At 43.3% G+C, this 17,532-nt stretch overlaps 2 protein-coding genes across 5 annotated transcripts; both read left to right on the top strand.

The window, feature by feature from the left end:
- The first annotated feature begins 389 nt into the window (after window positions 1-389).
- On the top strand, window positions 390-12,049 carry LOC106748193 (WD repeat, SAM and U-box domain-containing protein 1-like). Of its 3 annotated transcripts, XM_014626476.1 has the most exons (19): window positions 390-667; window positions 2,682-2,838; window positions 2,937-3,568; window positions 3,645-3,816; window positions 3,944-4,089; window positions 4,854-5,080; window positions 5,638-5,876; window positions 5,974-6,064; window positions 6,136-6,242; window positions 6,304-6,446; window positions 6,513-6,705; window positions 6,777-6,922; window positions 7,469-7,692; window positions 7,924-8,195; window positions 8,275-8,365; window positions 8,502-8,596; window positions 9,511-9,672; window positions 9,766-9,910; window positions 10,176-12,049. In XM_014626476.1, the coding sequence occupies exons 3-19, from the start codon at window positions 3,462-3,464 to the stop codon at window positions 10,334-10,336; spliced, it is 2,721 nt and encodes a 906-aa protein (XP_014481962.1). In that variant the 5' UTR covers window positions 390-667; window positions 2,682-2,838; window positions 2,937-3,461; the 3' UTR covers window positions 10,337-12,049. The 3 variants fall into 3 exon arrangements, with proteins under 3 accessions (XP_014481962.1, XP_014481961.1, XP_014481963.1); XM_014626475.1 differs by lacking the exon at window positions 2,682-2,838 and having other exon boundaries at window positions 3,414-3,568; XM_014626477.1 differs by lacking the exon at window positions 2,682-2,838 and having other exon boundaries at window positions 394-667; window positions 3,414-3,568; window positions 7,481-7,692.
- Window positions 12,050-13,341: 1,292 nt separating this feature from the next.
- Window positions 13,342-16,162, top strand: LOC106748196 (myosin-2 essential light chain). Of its 2 annotated transcripts, XM_014626481.1 has the most exons (4): window positions 13,342-13,731; window positions 13,818-13,845; window positions 14,492-14,797; window positions 15,266-16,162. In XM_014626481.1, exons 1-4 carry the CDS (start codon window positions 13,720-13,722, stop codon window positions 15,370-15,372), a joined length of 453 nt encoding a protein of 150 aa, XP_014481967.1. In that variant the 5' UTR covers window positions 13,342-13,719; the 3' UTR covers window positions 15,373-16,162. The 2 variants fall into 2 exon arrangements, with proteins under 2 accessions (XP_014481967.1, XP_014481968.1); XM_014626482.1 differs by lacking the exons at window positions 13,342-13,731; window positions 13,818-13,845 and adding an exon at window positions 13,888-14,345.
- Window positions 16,163-17,532: the final 1,370 nt, after the last annotated feature.

Genomic DNA, 17,532 nt, shown 5'->3' with positions numbered 1-17,532 from the left:
ATGTCGTGAAATTTCTTATCTATAAAATGCAACGCCGCTCGACTGCCGGCTCGACTCCGTCGCTCATCAATTCCTATTTCCGGGGAAATGTTGACAATAACACGTTTCCTCGACGTTTTCTCATACTATCACGCGTGTGATCGCAAGGTACCACTTGGCAGTAGCGCGCAAAACGCCGTTACGTAACACAGAGCTCACGTTATCCCTAGCGGGATGTAATAAAAAATTTACAACAGCCAGGCGAGTCACGGCAAGTGCACGATTGCCGCGCGCACAATTACGAAAATACCCGTTTCGCTCGCAGCTTCGGAGCGAGAGGAAGGTGTGAGCAAAAAAAAAAAAGTAGACGTTTTCGCGGCGTTTATACCGCGCGTTATACGTCTCTGTAATATCGATCCGGCCGGTGGACATGCGTTTAGCGCCTTTAACTTCATTGTGACAGGTGCCCTGTCCGGGGTATCCTGTTCCGAGTGTGTCTCGTCGGCAAGGAGCACTATGACCGTAATAAATAATGTGACATCACTGCGCGACGTCTAGCTCAGAATCGCGGCCCGACCGACCGACGACGACGAGAAATCATGTACCCCGTGCATGTTTGCCGATAGAACAACGAAGTCACCGCGCGAGAGCTGTCTACTAGTGTCTGGAACATGTGCCTTTGCTACGAGTGAGTACCAAAGAGAGAGAGAGAGAGAGAGAGAAGAATACGCGCACGATAATTGTTCGTAAAACGAAGGACGAGAAATTCTCGCGGAAATTGTGCCTCCCGCGTGTAAACACGGGCGGAACAATTCGTGGATAATTGAGGCGGAGAGTGACGAGGCAGAGACTCATCGCGAGTGCGTAATCGGCGAGAGCGACGTGTACGCGAGAGCGACGATTCCTGTCCGCTTGATCTCTCCTTTATTTATCTTTGCCCGGTAATTTAATGAGAGGACTCACTGGCTCGCGTTAACGGATTATTAGATGTGACGGCGGCGATCCCACGCGAAGTGTAACGGATGAATTGTTACGAAGTAGCTATTTTCGCATACAGCCAGGCGATTAATAATCGGCGATATTAATAGATATGTACGTGTATTTTCGAGTCGTTCAACCCCCCCCCTCCCCTCCACCTCCTTCCGTGGTAGTCCCGACGCGCTTGTTTTCGAGTTCGCAGAACGAACGCGAGTCCTAGGTGAAACGAGAAAATCATGACGACGTCCCGATGACGAGAAAATGACTGTAAACACTCGCTTTTTGCTCGTGACTCGATCACTTTCTAAGTCGTTTTCACGTCATTCTGACGTTATCGTGATTTTCCGTTCCACCTGGCATCCTAATCCGGCGAATATTGATCAACACTAAAGCCGACCGGTGCAGCTGGTATCCTTAATTTTTCGAATATTTTTTTTATCACTCGTAGGTGCGCATTGCATAGATAATTTTAAGCAGACGGTTCACGGTAATATCTGCGAAGTAACAAAATCACGATATCGCGAAATTTAAAATTATACATTTGAATTAACGGTACAATATATTTCTCACATATTACTCTTGTATTGTACTGTACGCGTTTCTAATCGTAGAGCTGATGATATCTAATCGCGTTTAATATCCTGACGCATCGCCCAGGAGAAATAACGCGCCGTTTGCCTTAGGAAATTATTGTATATTCGTGTATAAAATATGTAACATCGTGCGCGTCTTGGGAACGTTACGCAACGTATTCCATTTATCGCACAATGTCACGGTTTCAACGTCGAATACGTTGTTTGCTACGTCGGAAGGAGAGAGATGTTTATCCGTTTATCTGATTATTAATGCTACACGTCTCGCAAACATTTGCGGGCTGCAACGAGTTCTTTTTTTACTCGGCGATAACAGTCACGGACATAACGGTGTACTAATGTTTATGCTCATTCGCATAGATACAACAGATAAATACAATCGATAGCTTCAATGTACACGTCAGCATTTGCGATGGAACTTTCACTGTTACTTAAGTCAGGGAAGGGGGGGGGGGGGGTTTTATATCATTCCTTATACGAGTGATATCTCTGATTGCGAACGTTTTTCGCGTTGAATTCAACTACTCGTGGGAGTCTCGCGATTCCCGAAGAATGAAACAATTCTCGTTATTAAAAGGGTAGCCGGAAAATTCCTCATAAGCGCGTAATATTATTTAATATTGAGTAATATTTCTGGAATGTTAATAGATGGTTATATGTCCGCTCCTAGTAATAGTTGAAAAATAATATGATTTAATGTTATTGTAATATTATATATTTTTTAAAATATTCAACTCTATGTGTATATATAATATATGTAATTGTAACTTTTATATTTCAAATATATCGCAATACCAATTGTTTTATTATATAAATAAAGTCGACAGAATTTTGTGTAAAAATACGTTTTATGCCAAACAAAATTATACATATATATATATATTTTTTTTTCTACATTATTATTTTATTTTTTCCTAATATTTTAGAACATTTTTATAATATACCAATAATATTATGTGGAATATGAAGTGGAATATAACATCAACAGAACATTCTTATAATATTAAAAAATATTACATATAACATTCTTATAATATTATAAGTATATTATTTTAATATTGATAGAATAATATTTATATAATAATATATAGTCTCGGAATATTACGTGCTTATAAGGTTGATACTCGGCAGATTCTCCACGATGCTGATAATTACGACGAAATGGCGAACATTCGGCCAATGGGACGTACCCACGGTACGCGTGTACCGCGTACATGTATACATTCCGTTCAGATTCGGTAGGCGAGCAATTACAACGGAGAAATGAATGCGAATCGATTGAAAGAGGGTATGTAGTACGCGTAATGACGGCCAATGCCAAGGCTGTTGTTTGACTTTTAGAAAACTTACTCCACTTGCTACCTTACGTGTGCCCACCTGTTGTAGAAAAGTTAGTCGATTCGGAACACATACATTATTGAGAAACACGTACATGCACGTTTGCGAGCACTTGAAAAGTGAAGGTTAAACCGGCCCGTGGCTCATTACTCGACATTGCTGTGTAACAAGCAACCACTACTAAGACGGCTCTGACGGAGGAAACGTACGTGAGACGTACCTACGACACCACATTCGTGACAATTTGAACTACCATCGAACTGGCTCGTGTAGTCATCGTCATTCCGAGCACACACAGCACCGTCGGCCTCGGTTCTCTAATCAATTACGGCTCCGCTTACAACGATATCAATGCGATCGCCGTTATCCTTATCTAGAGTAGCGTGGACGTCGGGAGAGTCGCACTGGGGAGTCGTTAAAGAGCGGCTCGGCCGCTCTGCCATAAAGTGATTGACACCGGCGATGATTGACTCTGACAAGTGTGCGTGACAGCTGATTAACGATTAACGGTTTGCGTCTTTGCAGCTAAGAACCCCGTTAACTTGAAAGAAAAAAAAAAACAACAAAAAGAACATGACTGCCATAGGCGACGTGCAAGCCTTGCAGACTCTCACAGTTTACACCAGCGATATAAACAGCGTCGACTTCGCCGGTGATTGCGTGCTGGTAACGGGATCCGGGTAAATATCGGTTATCGATAGGCAATTTCGCGGTGCAGCGAATTGCGCTCTCACTCTCTTCCTCTTTAATACGCAGAGACAAGCGCGTCCGGGTTTGGAAATGGCAGCCGGGCACCGGCTACGCGGAGGCTTACTTCTCGCCCCTGATGGGGCACAAGTACGGCGTGACTTCGGTGAAAATCAGCCCCCAATCCACCATGCTAGCCACGTCCAGCATAGACGGTACCACGTTGCTTTGGAATTTACGCGTAAGTTGAGAATGACGTTCGGAGCAAAACGAAAGTCACGATAACGTCGAAATGGCAATAAGATGACTTCCAGTTTCACTTCATTGTCATGACCGGGAAATTGATGAAATTTGTTTCGTCGTCGCAGACGGGGACGAAGATACACACCATGGTTCAAGTGGGCGGCGAAGCGGTGAGAGTATGTAGATTTTCGCCGGACTCGACGTTACTCGCGACCGCTGGGGATAACGGGCAGGTCTGTATCTGGGATCTGGTTCACCGCAATCTAATCAGGTAAGATTGCGTTGGTATGACTTCGCGTTTTTTTTATTTTTTTTTTTTGGAAGAGGGTTTGGCAGGTTGAGTGCCATGCGCTGATTTCCATTGATCGTACAAACGTCTGACTGATGATTAAATCGCTGAAGCTACAGTAAATAAATATAATTCGGGATGTATGTATCTTTGGTTTTATTTCATTGGCTCTTTGTCGGCCGTACAGCCTACTTGTGCGTTACCCGTTACTTTTAAAGATAACGCTTTACTTCCTAACTCTATAAAATATTACATGTAAATGTACGCGTAGATAGAAGAAGAAAGATTTTAACGTGATACAAAATCTTTTTTCGTCAACTTAATCTTTTCTCTTCTGAATAGCTCGACATCTAAACGTAATGCTTTACGGGTTTGTAAAGATACATATAACACGTTACTTGTAACGAGCAAGGAGCAACGCAATTACTGTCAACCCTGCTATTTTATAACTAACAACGGTGATATGCAAATTGTGAAAAAAGTTATAAATTTTAATATAAATTTTTTTAATTTACTACTGGAAATGTTATGTTATTGCTTGTATATTATTACTTTTAAGAACTTTTTCGACAATGTATGTAACTCAACAAAACGTAGTAATATCACAGTACCGGTCATTGGTGACCCTCAGGGCATTCAATATATTAATAGAGGATTTAATAGAGGAGCTCTCGAGTGTAACAGTGGTGCGTCTTTAATGTTTTCGATCACTTTTGACAACCGTCGATCTCAATTCTGGCTTGCAGATGCTTTCAAAAACACGAGGGTGCCGTGCAGAGCCTGTCCTTTTCGCCGGACTCCTGCTGGCTGATCACAACGTGTACGTTGGGAGTCCTGAAGCTGTTCTCCACTGCCGAACTGATCGACACTTGTACCTCTAGCAATCAAGACGTCACGGAACTCGCTTCGATCGACGATGCTCACGACATGGGAGTGGTTTGCTGCGACTTCTCGAGTTTTCAAGAAGTCACGTGTACGCAAAACATCGTAAATACGCTGACAAAAGATCATTTCGAACGACTCAGATGTTATGTCCAACACAGCACAGACATCCAAGAGAGGTCCCAAAGACGTCCAGAGGACGCCCCTCCGTCCTAAGGACGTCCACAGGACCTCCATCGGATGTGCTGTACTGGATGAAACTGATTGAGAAAGAGCTCGTGACCTTTCTGATCGGTAAATAATTAAGTTTCTCAAATACTTAATAATTACTGAATGCTATAATTCACGTATATTATATATTCTTTTACCTTGTAAGTAAATTAATTTTCTCACAGTTCACCCATTCTCGTTAACGATAGATAGTGATAACCCAGAAAACATTGACTAACAGTAACATAAACAATCCGTAATCGGTAGCATAAACATCGAAATAATAACGTCAATGTTATTATTTCCCACTCAACAATGTAAATGCAATATAACACGCGTGTGTTGTGTAACAGTTACATTATTGAGTGGGAAGTTGTAACGTTGATTCGACGTTACTGATAGTTGATTGTTTACCGGGAGATAATTACGCTTGTGCAGGTAACGAGCCGTACACCAAACTTTATCAGCTGGTAACGTGCGGCAACGATCACGACGTGAAACTGTGGGAGGTCACAGTGAGCCAGAATAAATGCGAGGCCCAACCTTCCACTGCCACCGTACAGCTTTGCAGAGTGATGGAAAAGCACAGCAGTGCCTTAACTTGCGTCCGTTTCAGCAGCAACGGATTATACATTGCCAGCTGTGGCCTCGACAAAACGGCAGTAATTTGGGAGACGGTGAGGAAAACTCGCGCGAAAAACTCACCCCCCCCCCTTCCCCCTCCAGTCTGCAGTGTACAGACAATATACATATTAATGTCCGATTCAATTTTAGAGCTCGGGAAAAGTCATGTCGATAGTGGCCGGTCACAACAGGTACGTCGCTTGCTGCGCTTTTTCGCGCGACGGCAACCTATTAGCGACAGGTAATATCCGATTCTCCGAAGAGACGCGTGCATTCTATCGAGATAACTGACTCTCTCGATGACGATTGCAGGCTCCAACGATAAGTCGGTGATCGTGTGGGACTTGACGGGAAACCTAAACGTCGACTCCGAACTGTCGAGAGTTGGCGCGAAGTGGTTCGTGAATGATCCAGAAAAGGTAAAGCCCGCGAAAAATCACGTCCCGAGAATGCATTAACCGTGACACTGTCCGTTCGCAGGACGACGCGCACGAGCAGGACGTGATGAGAAACGTCGAGACGTTCGCCAACGAGGTGAGATTGATTCAAAGACTGGAGGAGCACAACGGGGCGGTGAACAGCGTCGCCTTCCACGGGAATAATCTTTTGGCTTCGGCTTCAGGGTTAGCCTCCGTACATCCGCGATCCCCGAGGCAATCAAATAAATAACGCCTTTTTGTCGCTTTCAGGGATAAACTGGTGCGCATATGGAGCGTGGTGACGGAAGAGGAGGACGGGGAGGAGGCGATCAAGATTCAGGAGAAACCTTTCAGTCCGCTCGACGGTCACACCTACAGCGTCAACTACGTGGAGTTCAGTCCGTGCGGCACGATGCTCGCCTCCTGCTCGCTCGACGGAACGACTCTGGTTTGGAACACAGAGGTAAATGTCACATCTATAACGGCGCGATCTATTTTTGACTCGTCTTTCACGGGAATTCTTGCCGGCATCAGATCGGCGGCCAGGCGAAGTCTTCATTCGTCAATTCGGGAACGGGCATCCGAGTGTGCCGTTGGTCACCGGATGGCGTGAAAATTGCCACCGCCGGGGACGACGAGAAAACGACGTTATGGGACGTGGCGACCATGGATGAGCTGCAGTACGTACGGTAGTCAATGTAAAATAGAATAAATCAATATTGGGTTATTATGACATACATATACACACACTATTATGACATACGGCTATTATGACACACACACCGCTCATATAAAGAGGAGATGACTTTCCTTACAATGTTGACCTCGAAAGTATCCTGTAGTAGTCATTATCGTGGTCTAAATCGCATGCCCAGAGCGAATTATGAGTCGTTATTGCATAAAGAAAAAGCTCACCAGACAGCGCAGTGTTCAACATTGGGACACAAGATGTCTTAAAGACTTCTTTAAGGCGTCTTTAGGAAGTTTTTAAGATGCCCTACGTTTCGATTCTAGACATTGTGCTCTGGTTAAAAAAAAAAAAAAATCGCTTTTTTCAATTTCTGCTCGGAAAGAAAAATCCGTGGAAAAAATTGAAAAAAAAAAGCCGGATTCTTTCCAAGTCTTAAAAATTATACATTATGCTACCCAAGTCTTTAAAATGATACATTATGCTTTAAAATGATACATTATGCTACCCCGTGATTAACAGTCACAATAATCGCTAGGCAATGTTACAGTGTCTTCGAGGGACATGCTGACGCGATATCGGCCATCGCGTTCACGCACGATTCCCGATACTTGGTAACCGCTTGTAACGAGGGCACCTGGCGGCTCTTCGATACCCTGGACGAGAAGAACGGCGGCGAAGCGTTGATGGTTTGCGACGCTAGTCACGATCTGGGCGTTCAGGGATGCGACTTCAGCCCCACTTCAAGCTCCGCGATGTGCAGTGCGTGCAGAAGAAATCTCCTTCTATCTAATCATTGTCTCGTAACGACCTAACTAATCAACCTCTCGATAGCGATAAAATCGTAGCATGTTAAGCGAGAAAAATTAATCTAGATTTCCCGATTCGTTAGCCAATTAACAAAAATCCATTGTCAAAAAGTAATCTTCTCTAAAAGTAAATTTCTCGGGAATTCACCTGTGATGATCGACGACAAACACCAACTGTTTACAGCCAGGGACTCGGACATGAACGTCGACCAGCAGATATATCTCTTGGCGACGTGCGGCAACGATTCGCTGGTGAAACTATGGCACGTAATTATTTCGAACGAGCCACCTCCCGATCCGGACAGCATCGGAACGAGCGACACCGGGACGCGTTATAAGGAGAAGAAATCTTTGGCCGGGCACGGTGGAAACGTAATGTGCGTCCGTTTCTCGCCTGTCCACGGGGAAGTTTTAGGCAGCGTCGCGACGGACAGGACGGCTCGTATATGGAGCGTGGTGAGTAACAAAGACGATCGCTTTTGAGAAGAACTATGAGGATACTATACGTGTTATACGAGGATCGATGTGTTTTCAGTTTTCCGGAAGTTGCCTGTACGTCTTGGAGGATCACGACAGTCTTGTTACGTCGTGCGCATTTTCCGAAGATACGTCTCTCTTCGCCACAGGTCTCGGGACTTTTTTGTTTTTGCTTCTCGGGAGGCTGTTGATACAAAATTATGCAACGCAGATCTGCCAAATTATATTATATAATCTGCTTTTCTGCTCTGTATTATTTTTTATAATTAACGATCATATTTCTAGGTGCGTTGGATAAGACTGTCCTGGTTTGGAAAGTGCCGCAGCAATTAGTGTCACAAAGTAATCTGATTGATAGTCTGAGAAACAAAAAGAAAAGGGTTGGTCATCATTCTCGCAAATATGAATATATAAATAGGGATACAGTGGTACCATGAAAGTATCGATATTAATATTGAAGTGGATATCTAATCAAGAGTATCGATATCACTGTGATACACAGTATCACAATAAACATATCAATACCGATATTGGAAATTTAAAAAAAATTTTAAATTAGAGTAAATGTAAAGATCATGGAAGTGTTTGTCTTACAAACTACTTTTAAAGATTTCCTACGTCCACGCACAATTATCTTACCATGATATAAAGATACTTTTATCTTTTACACTAGACTTCCTACGTGACTTCCTTTGTAACATGAAAAAGAATTTGTTAAAGCCCCTGTGCCCTCGGCGGCAACAGTGCCATCATTGGCATCACTGGTCCTCGGTATGACTGTTCTTGTTTGATAATGTCAGAAGCGAGAAATCGCATGTCAAAAATGATTGTGGTATATGTGGGAATAAAAGAATATACGCACAAAACGATACTCCTGATCCAGTGACCGATTCCGCACACTTGTAAAATATCTGGACGCTTTCCTTTTACTTTAGCAATTAATAAATAACCATAAAATTAACGTAACAGAAATCATGAGAAAAATAGGTTGAAAATGTGAATTGTATGTTACATTAATTTACATAAAATAAAAGTACATGATATCCTGAAGATGAACTGAATGAAAAATTTTAAAAAAAGATATTCGGAACAAAATAGTATGTTATGGGTATGAATATCAAGAGAAAATATCAATACAAAAATACTCGGTATTGATAAATATCGAAATAAAAATATTGATACCAGTATTATATCAGTAGTATTTTGTAATACTATGATAGGGATGTTGTCATCCCTACATGCAAATATTCGAAATGCGTATAATAATATTTAACGACAACGCCTGGTTGTTTAGGTGACGGATTGGAATGTGCACGACACTTTGAAATGGCTAAACGACATCGAGTTATCCAGACTGTCCAGGAAAGTGCTTCCTCTGGGATTGACTGGGCGACATTTATTATCCATATCGGAAAACGAGCTGATATCTAGATTAGATATCGATAACGACGAAGAGGTCAGTATGGTGTAGTTTATCATTACGTTGTATTTTATCGTTTACTAATTATTTACTAAATAGCTCTTTTACGAAACTAATGAATCACTGCAGGCGGTGGAGACATTGAAGAAGCAGTTATATTGGCTGAAGCGTGAAGATTACAACGTTACGGAAAATATAGACGAATCTGAGATTCCCCACGAATTCCTGTGTCCCATAACTCACGAAATAATGAAGGAACCCGTGCAATGTTCAGGTAAAAAAATATTCTCTCTCGTGAATAATTTCTTATAGAAGAAAAATATTTAAAACTTCTTACAGAACATTTATTTCTCAGTCGAGGAAATAGCAATTTGTTTAACTCAGTTATGGCCAGTAACAATTATTAATTGTTAAGTCATTTGTTTTATATTTTTATTTTTATTTTTTTAGTAAAACGCCAAACAACATACACACGAGACAAGAATATATAAAAATATCTAAAAAAATATCTAAAAAACTTGATCGGTGATTATTTGTAGATGGATTTACCTACGAGAGGGCGGCTATAAACGAATGGTTCCTGTGCGGCAAATACAGCAGTCCGATGACGAATGAGCCCTTGCACGACACTTCCTTCACTCCGAACATCGTTCTCAGGAACGCTATACTGACCCTACTCCATGGAGAAGGACCGCAATAATGATCGAAACTTACGCATCGCATTGCAATACGAGAAGAGAGAACCAGAGAATACTACACGCATGTGTCGGCAACTTGCGACACGTGATAAACGATTTTATTCGTTTGACGTAACGATATTCGCTCACTCGCAAGAATCAAAAAGTATTCCCAGCGAGAAATGAACATCGAATCGACCCGTCAAATCGCTGCCAAATCGACACCGAGACGATTCGAAATTACATCGAATCGACGTGATCGATTTGACGGCAATTTGACGAGTCATTTCTCGCTGAGTTTGAACGTCAGCGTAGATATAACCAATCGAGACCAATTAGGCAAAAGTACGAGTGATGGAGCGATAATTGTATAACTGAACCGTCAAGGAATACAGTTTATGAAGAGACGTTGCGATTCCTGAATTTTACGCAATTATGAAATCGGAATTATTGTCACGTACGTGACTCTATTCAGGGATGGCGCGTATACAATTAATGCTGTTGTAATTTTGATCTTATCAGTATGGAAGAAAAAGAGAGATGAAACGATCTTATCAGTATGGAAGAAAAAGAGAGATGAAACGAATATCTAGAGAGGAATATTATAAAAAAAAAAAAGATTTCCGACACACATCCGACGATACGGTGCGTGTACTATACTCAAACAATTCCAGATACCTGATGCAAAGCAACAGTACAAGTTTACGAAAATTTATTGACAATCCTTGAGGTTACGGATAGTGGAAGTGTTGGTCTAAGTATCAATATTACGGTATAGCCGAACGTATATATACGTATATATAGATAGAAGTATCGGAGATATATCGGATTTTATATTGGTTCTACACGTAAGCGGGATTTACCGAGTCGACCGCTCTCGACCACTTCGCAAATGTGGCGTGCGTCTTGACTACTCTAGCATCTCGCATTTCTCAAATCTTTTATATAATTCCAATAACTCGTCTTTTCGTTAAACATTCGACCGGGTCCCATAGGGTTCACCGGCGATTTTATAAAACGTTCTCCTCGAAGTACCAAATATATCAAATAGTAATAATTTCGAATCTCTAAGATTGTATCGACAGGGTTAACTTTGCACGGGACGAAGAATTTAGGACTGTTTAGTGTCGAGGTAAGCGGATTCCCTGAAGGTCGTTGAGTATTACTCTAGATGCTAAACGAGCCCTGAGACCATTTTTACGATGGCGCAAAGTTGCAAAGTTTTTATCCCATCTCACAGTATTGAGACTTTTAAATGAGAAGCGGCTGGAAACCAAGTTTTCAGTTTAGCAATTAATGAATAATGAAGCGACTGAGAAATCTGCGCGTTATAAACACGTTTTAGAACGGATATGCTACTTGGTAGTATAGAGAAATATTCGTGCCTAATCTAAGACTAACGGCGAGGAATTATCGCGTTTCTCGAAATATCGAAGATATATAACTCGATTTTCTAATCCACGGCATCATCGCATTTTAACGAGCATTCGATTTCTTTGACAGTATACTTTGAAATTCGTAGAGATGTTGATTGACATGCGTGATTTATATGTGATAATGGTATGCATTGCTCTATTTACGACTATTAAGATGTATATTAGTTCTCGATATTTTTCGTTAGTCGCACTGATATGCCTGTTAAAAAAATTTTCATATATAATCACATATAATTACGTATAAGGCGTTATGTATGACATTTGTCCGCATATATATATAAAAATATATAATTATATATAATTATAATATAATTATATATTTTTATCCATGGACATTCTATACATAATTATATATGAAAAATTTTTTGACGGGGCGTAGCATAAGAATCTTTTTCCTTTCCGATACGTCAATTGTTATTGTAATATTACGAGCACAGAATTATTTACTAATATTAGTGTTGTAAATGCTACAGAGGTGCTCTGTCATACACTTCCTAGATCGGCGACATAAAGACGTAGATAGCCAGTACCAATTATGACAATGCGGAAGACGGTGTTTCCTTTTTGCTATCACACGATATTAACTCTAACATTAATCGTAAATACTATAAACAAAAGTTACGGAAACCGTATGTAATTGTAACAAGTGCGCGCTTACGCGTGCGTGTCATTCGAAGGAACACGAATCGTCGAATTATCTTTCTTTGCGAGAATTCGCTGGGGAATCCCGGGAGGAGGAGGTGATTCCCCTTAAAACCGTCGATCGTTTTCGAATTAGCGTTTACGGACAGATTTTTACGTGTTTTCTACGAATTTCCCCGAGATTCATCACCCGGTTACGAACACGGTTTTGTAATTGTGCGTCTCCCAAAAACTCTCACTCAAATTCAAAGTCTGTATTTCTGTGATATAATTGAGAAATCATTTGAATCTTGCTGTATATCGAGAAGGGGTGGGTCGTTAGCGTAAGCACGCGATCACGAATAACCTCATTGACCGATCGCCATCGAGCGAAGTCCGACGTAATCGAGCTTGAGCGTTAAGCGATTTTACAATTATAAGCGTGACTTTTTCTGTATAGCTATGTACGAATAATAAAAATTATACTACAATAACACGCCATTTGTTCGTCCGTTCCTTCCGAAATTGCGCACGCAAAGTGAGCGTCCCAATTTGTGATAATCGCATCTCACTTGAGGAAATGTTACAAATCAATGTAAATTCCTCAGAAAAACATCATACAATTAGAAATACAAATGTTCAAACTTTCGAGCAGAATCAGTTGTAACGTATTCAGCTTAACACGTACATTGTGTCGCAAATTTGACTTATTGTCACAATGAGATCACTTTGTTGCTAATTAGAACATTTACCTTGTCAGGGCCTCGAGATTCGCCGATTCACGACTTACCGGACAGGCCGCACCGGACATTTTCCCAAACTCCTTCCTTCCGAAGCTCCGAATGCCCCCGGAAAACATCACCGATCGTCCGGAACTGAATTCAAACTGTTCCCATCGGAGGGAGACGACGCGTCCGCCATCTGGGCGGGCGGTGCGTCGACGAGTTCGACGGGGTCGCGACAGATGGCGCGGCTGGTGCCGAGAACTCGCCAGCCGTGAGCGAAATTGAGAGAAAATTGCTGCTTGGCGTCAGCTCGTTGTAGCGATGGCCGAGGTTCTTTAACGCCCGATCGCGCGCGCGACAACCGCCCTCAGGCACTTTCGCAGATCCGCTCGAGAGAAAGAAAGAAATAAGAAAACAGCGAAGGAGTAGAGGAGAGAAAGAGAGAGAGAGAAAAAGAAGAAAGAGACCCGTCTCCCGATCAGTCGCGTGACTCACTTCCGCCTGCTACGTCAGCCGCTGGAGCGGTGTTCGTTCGCTCGCCAGAGTTCGCGGGGCACCGTCTGTTACGTGGATCCGTGGTGCGCCGTGTTGCCTGTCATTCGTCGCTGCTGCTGGGATCACCGGATGAGCAGGATGGTGAGTAGGTGCTCGAGGGAGCCTCGTCGACGTCGGCCCGCCGTCGAGCATGCGTCGTCTAAACGCTACGTGTGTTATGTTCGCAGGCGTCTTACTCCGAGGATCAGCTGGCGGGTAAGTGAAGGCGCAGGGATCCTACCACCGTGGGGCGTGCGACCGAGAGAGGTCCGAACGAGGGGGGCTCGGCTCCGCGCGCGCGTCTCGTTTCCCCCGGGTTCTTAATTCAGGTCAAGAGTATCATCGCCTTTTTCGACGCAGCCCCCCTCGGCGTAAGGAGATCGGATCGGGGATCGCCTTTTATGGCTCGGTATTTGAAGGCGAGCCGCGCTCCTTGCCGTCGGCGGCTCAATCGCGCGCTCTCGTCCGCCGCCTCGCGACCATCCCTCGCGAGATTCACTGCTCTCCGTCGGATCCGTGCACTTGGCTCCGTCAAGGCGTAGAGTTAAATAATTGGGCCGTCCCGGTAACGACACGGTCCTCATCGGCGTTATCGCGTGTGTATGTGTGTGTGCGACAGTGCCTTATCTCGGGAGGGATAAAACGCGCGCACGCTGGCGAAATGTACGGCTATAGCTATCAGGAGCTGTCTCATAGGATGATGTCATCCATGGAGGGTAAATAATCTTGGTTGCGGGTTTGGCATAGAGCCGCCGGATTTTGTTAGAGCCGCGCGTCCGTGTCGGGGATGGCAGATAGAAAGATGATCCCGGCGGTTTCTTTTCTTCTCGCATGCTCGCTCACGCTTTCGGTATCGCTGTAGAATTCCAGGAGGCCTTTCAGTTGTTCGACAGCCGCGGGGACGGGAAGATCCACGTGGCTCAAATCGGAGACGCGTTGCGCGCCCTGGGACAAAATCCGACCGAGTCCGACGTGAAGAAGTTCACCCACCAGCATAAGCCGGACGAGCGCATCAGTTTCGAAGTCTTTCTGCCGATCTACCAGGCGATCAGCAAGTCCCGCACCTCGGACACGGCGGACGACTTCATCGAGGGTTTGCGTCATTTCGACAAGGACGGAAACGGCTTCATATCCTCCGCGGAGCTGCGGCATCTTCTGACGACGCTCGGTACGTGCGCGGGGGCTGCCGAACAGGATCCTGGAGAACCGAGGAGAGTCGTGGGAATTTAAGACGTCGGTGGAAAATCCGGAGAAGTTGGAGATAAAGGATAAAAATGCCGGAACCTTTTTTTTCAACTTTGCTTACGATTTCCCTTAAATGATCTCGACTTTGTTCTTTCCAATATTCATTCGTTTTTTGTCGACCTGAATTTACCATCTGGATTATATCGTGTTGCTAAAACTTTTGGAGTTGCGCTTCTGATGATGCAAGTTGCCTTATAATCCTTGGTTTTTAAACGTTAATGTTTAAGACCACATATTGCTCGTGGAAAATTCTCCACTCTGTCGCCTGGGAAACACGGAGAAGTCGGGGAATTTCGAATTTCATTTTCCGCGACAATTCTAGTGCGGGACATGCTTTTCCCCAGAAAGGTGCCGTCGGCACGTGAGATTATCATTGTACGTATCGTTGCAGGTGAGAAGCTGAGTGACGAGGAAGTGGAAACGTTATTAGCGGGCCACGAAGATTCACAGGGTAATATTAATTACGAAGACTTTGTCCGCCAGGTGATGTGCGGCTGAGTAGTTATTTAATCGCGTATATAAGAGAGTATTATTATTATTATTAATATTATTATTATTATTATTATTATTATTATCATCATCGTCGTCGTCGTCGTCGTCGTCGTCGTCGTCTCGTTTAATTTGCCATTATATCTGCCGGGTCTGTTGAAGCGTTTACTTTTTGAGAATTGTCATATCACAGCATGTGTACCTATATGCGACGATTAATCTCGAGGGGATCCCCAACGCGAACACTCTATTTTGTTATGTGGGAAAAAAGAGATTAACCCTCTTTACAATTAAGAATCTAAATTAGTTTAACCAATGGTAGAGGTAAAGAACAATCTAGCGCATTGTGCCTTGAACATACTCCGACTTTACGAGCATTTAGTGATATTGATAGTAAGCCACTCTTTAGCAAGAGATCCGGATTTCGCGGACATTCCAAATTTCTTGAGATAGACTAAACGAAGAACAGCGAGGTTATACATACGCGGGCTTCTTCAAGGCGAAGACCAAGCATTTTCGATTCACGCTGATGATACTTAACGTAACTCTTCTTTCCCCCTTTCTTCTGTCTCGGTCGAGTTCGATATACCCCGCCGTATGGTTATAGAATGTGTATGTATGCGAGAACTTTCCTATCTATCTACGCCTTCCACGCGTCCTAGAAAAAGCATCGCGGCGTATACGAACGATATTTACTTTATTTATTTATGCATGAGCATATATTTATGTCATCAAGACGCGTGTATGCAGAACGAAGAATATTGTACGTTGTGATGAATAAAAAGATGGCTCTAACAAACTTGTGATACTCCGTGCGTTGAACTTTTGTGTTTTTAGAAGTGAAAACCCTGAGCGCGCGCGCGGTTTGTACGTACTGTAACGTCCGGACTTATTTTGGAAAATTAATAATATATTAGTATAGATTGGAGGCCGACTTGTCTGATTTCTAGACTAGATAGACAGATAAAAAACTTGCTGGGACAAGATATTATGCAAAATTCTACATCTTATAACTCTCCTCTTTGGATCGTCCCAAAAAAAAATCGGACTCGATACCCAAAAGACCCAAAAGCGGAGTCATCACTCTGTTGACCGTCCACGTAAGTCACTGATTTTACTACTTTCAAATTTCCCTATATAATTATCTATCGTGGACGTAACAGTGCCATAATTTTAAGTTAATGTTTCACACGCGTCATTTCTATATCGATCGTGTAATTTTCCCCTAGGTTGAAGAGCGAAAATTCCAATTGGAAAATCATACTTGTCACGAATTGTCACATGAGAGAAGAGAATTTACGATCATCGACCCTCCGAGAGTTACGAGTCTTCTCTAACGTGAACTCGTAAAGAGTATAAACTTTCTAATTCGAAAGCATTTGGAATTCTCACGTCTCCGCATTGGGGAAAAATTACACGATCGCCCCAGACGGGCAACATTGGGACACTGTTTGTTTTTTATAGCCGAACTGGTTTCGAGAAATTTACATATTCACGTCGGAGCGTACGAGTGCGCGTAAATTTCACGAACTAGTGTAACCAGTTTTACCTGCCAGAAGAAAAGGCCACGGCTTCGCCGATGGTTGTTGACAATGGAGGTGATTTTCTCGCGTGCTCGACGTCGATGACACCTCTGTCTGCTTCGCGAGATGCTAGACCGGCCTCGCAACGAGTCTGTGAAATTCGAACGATAACGCGATAACGAGCGTCAACGGTGCACCGACTTACTTCCCCTTCGATCGCTCGCCCGTTTTTAAAGGCAATCGCGTCGGCGCATGTGCGTACACGTGGGAGCCTCTCGCGCATCTGATTCGCGGGTGACTCGCGGCTGATATCACGTGGGGGACTGGAGGAGGGCGCTGCGTCGCGCGCTGCACACGTCTGGTAGGTCGGCGTCGGTCGCGCTGCTAGCCAGTGTCGCTCAAAACGCCGCGGTGTGTAGTACTGTCTTTCACATAGCTTTTTAGCATAGCGAAAGCCCGTCGTTGTCGATCGCTACTCCAGCGAACATTTCGTTGTGGAGCAGTGCAATTAAAGCCGCCAAAATTTTACGAAGAAAGAAGTATGAATATCAATAATTCCAGTCTGTCGTTAAGTAATAGTGAAAGTAGTAAAAAGGGCGCGATAATGCCGAGTTTAATTTCCAGTAATTGGTGAGTAGGAGGCGGC

This window comes from Dinoponera quadriceps, unplaced genomic scaffold (assembly GCF_001313825.1).
Source record: "Dinoponera quadriceps isolate SergipeBrazil2010 unplaced genomic scaffold, ASM131382v1 scaffold2600, whole genome shotgun sequence".
NCBI lineage: Eukaryota > Metazoa > Arthropoda > Insecta > Hymenoptera > Formicidae > Dinoponera > Dinoponera quadriceps.
Note: the sequence above shows the minus strand (reverse complement) of the source record. Positions and strands in the feature narration are given on the sequence as shown.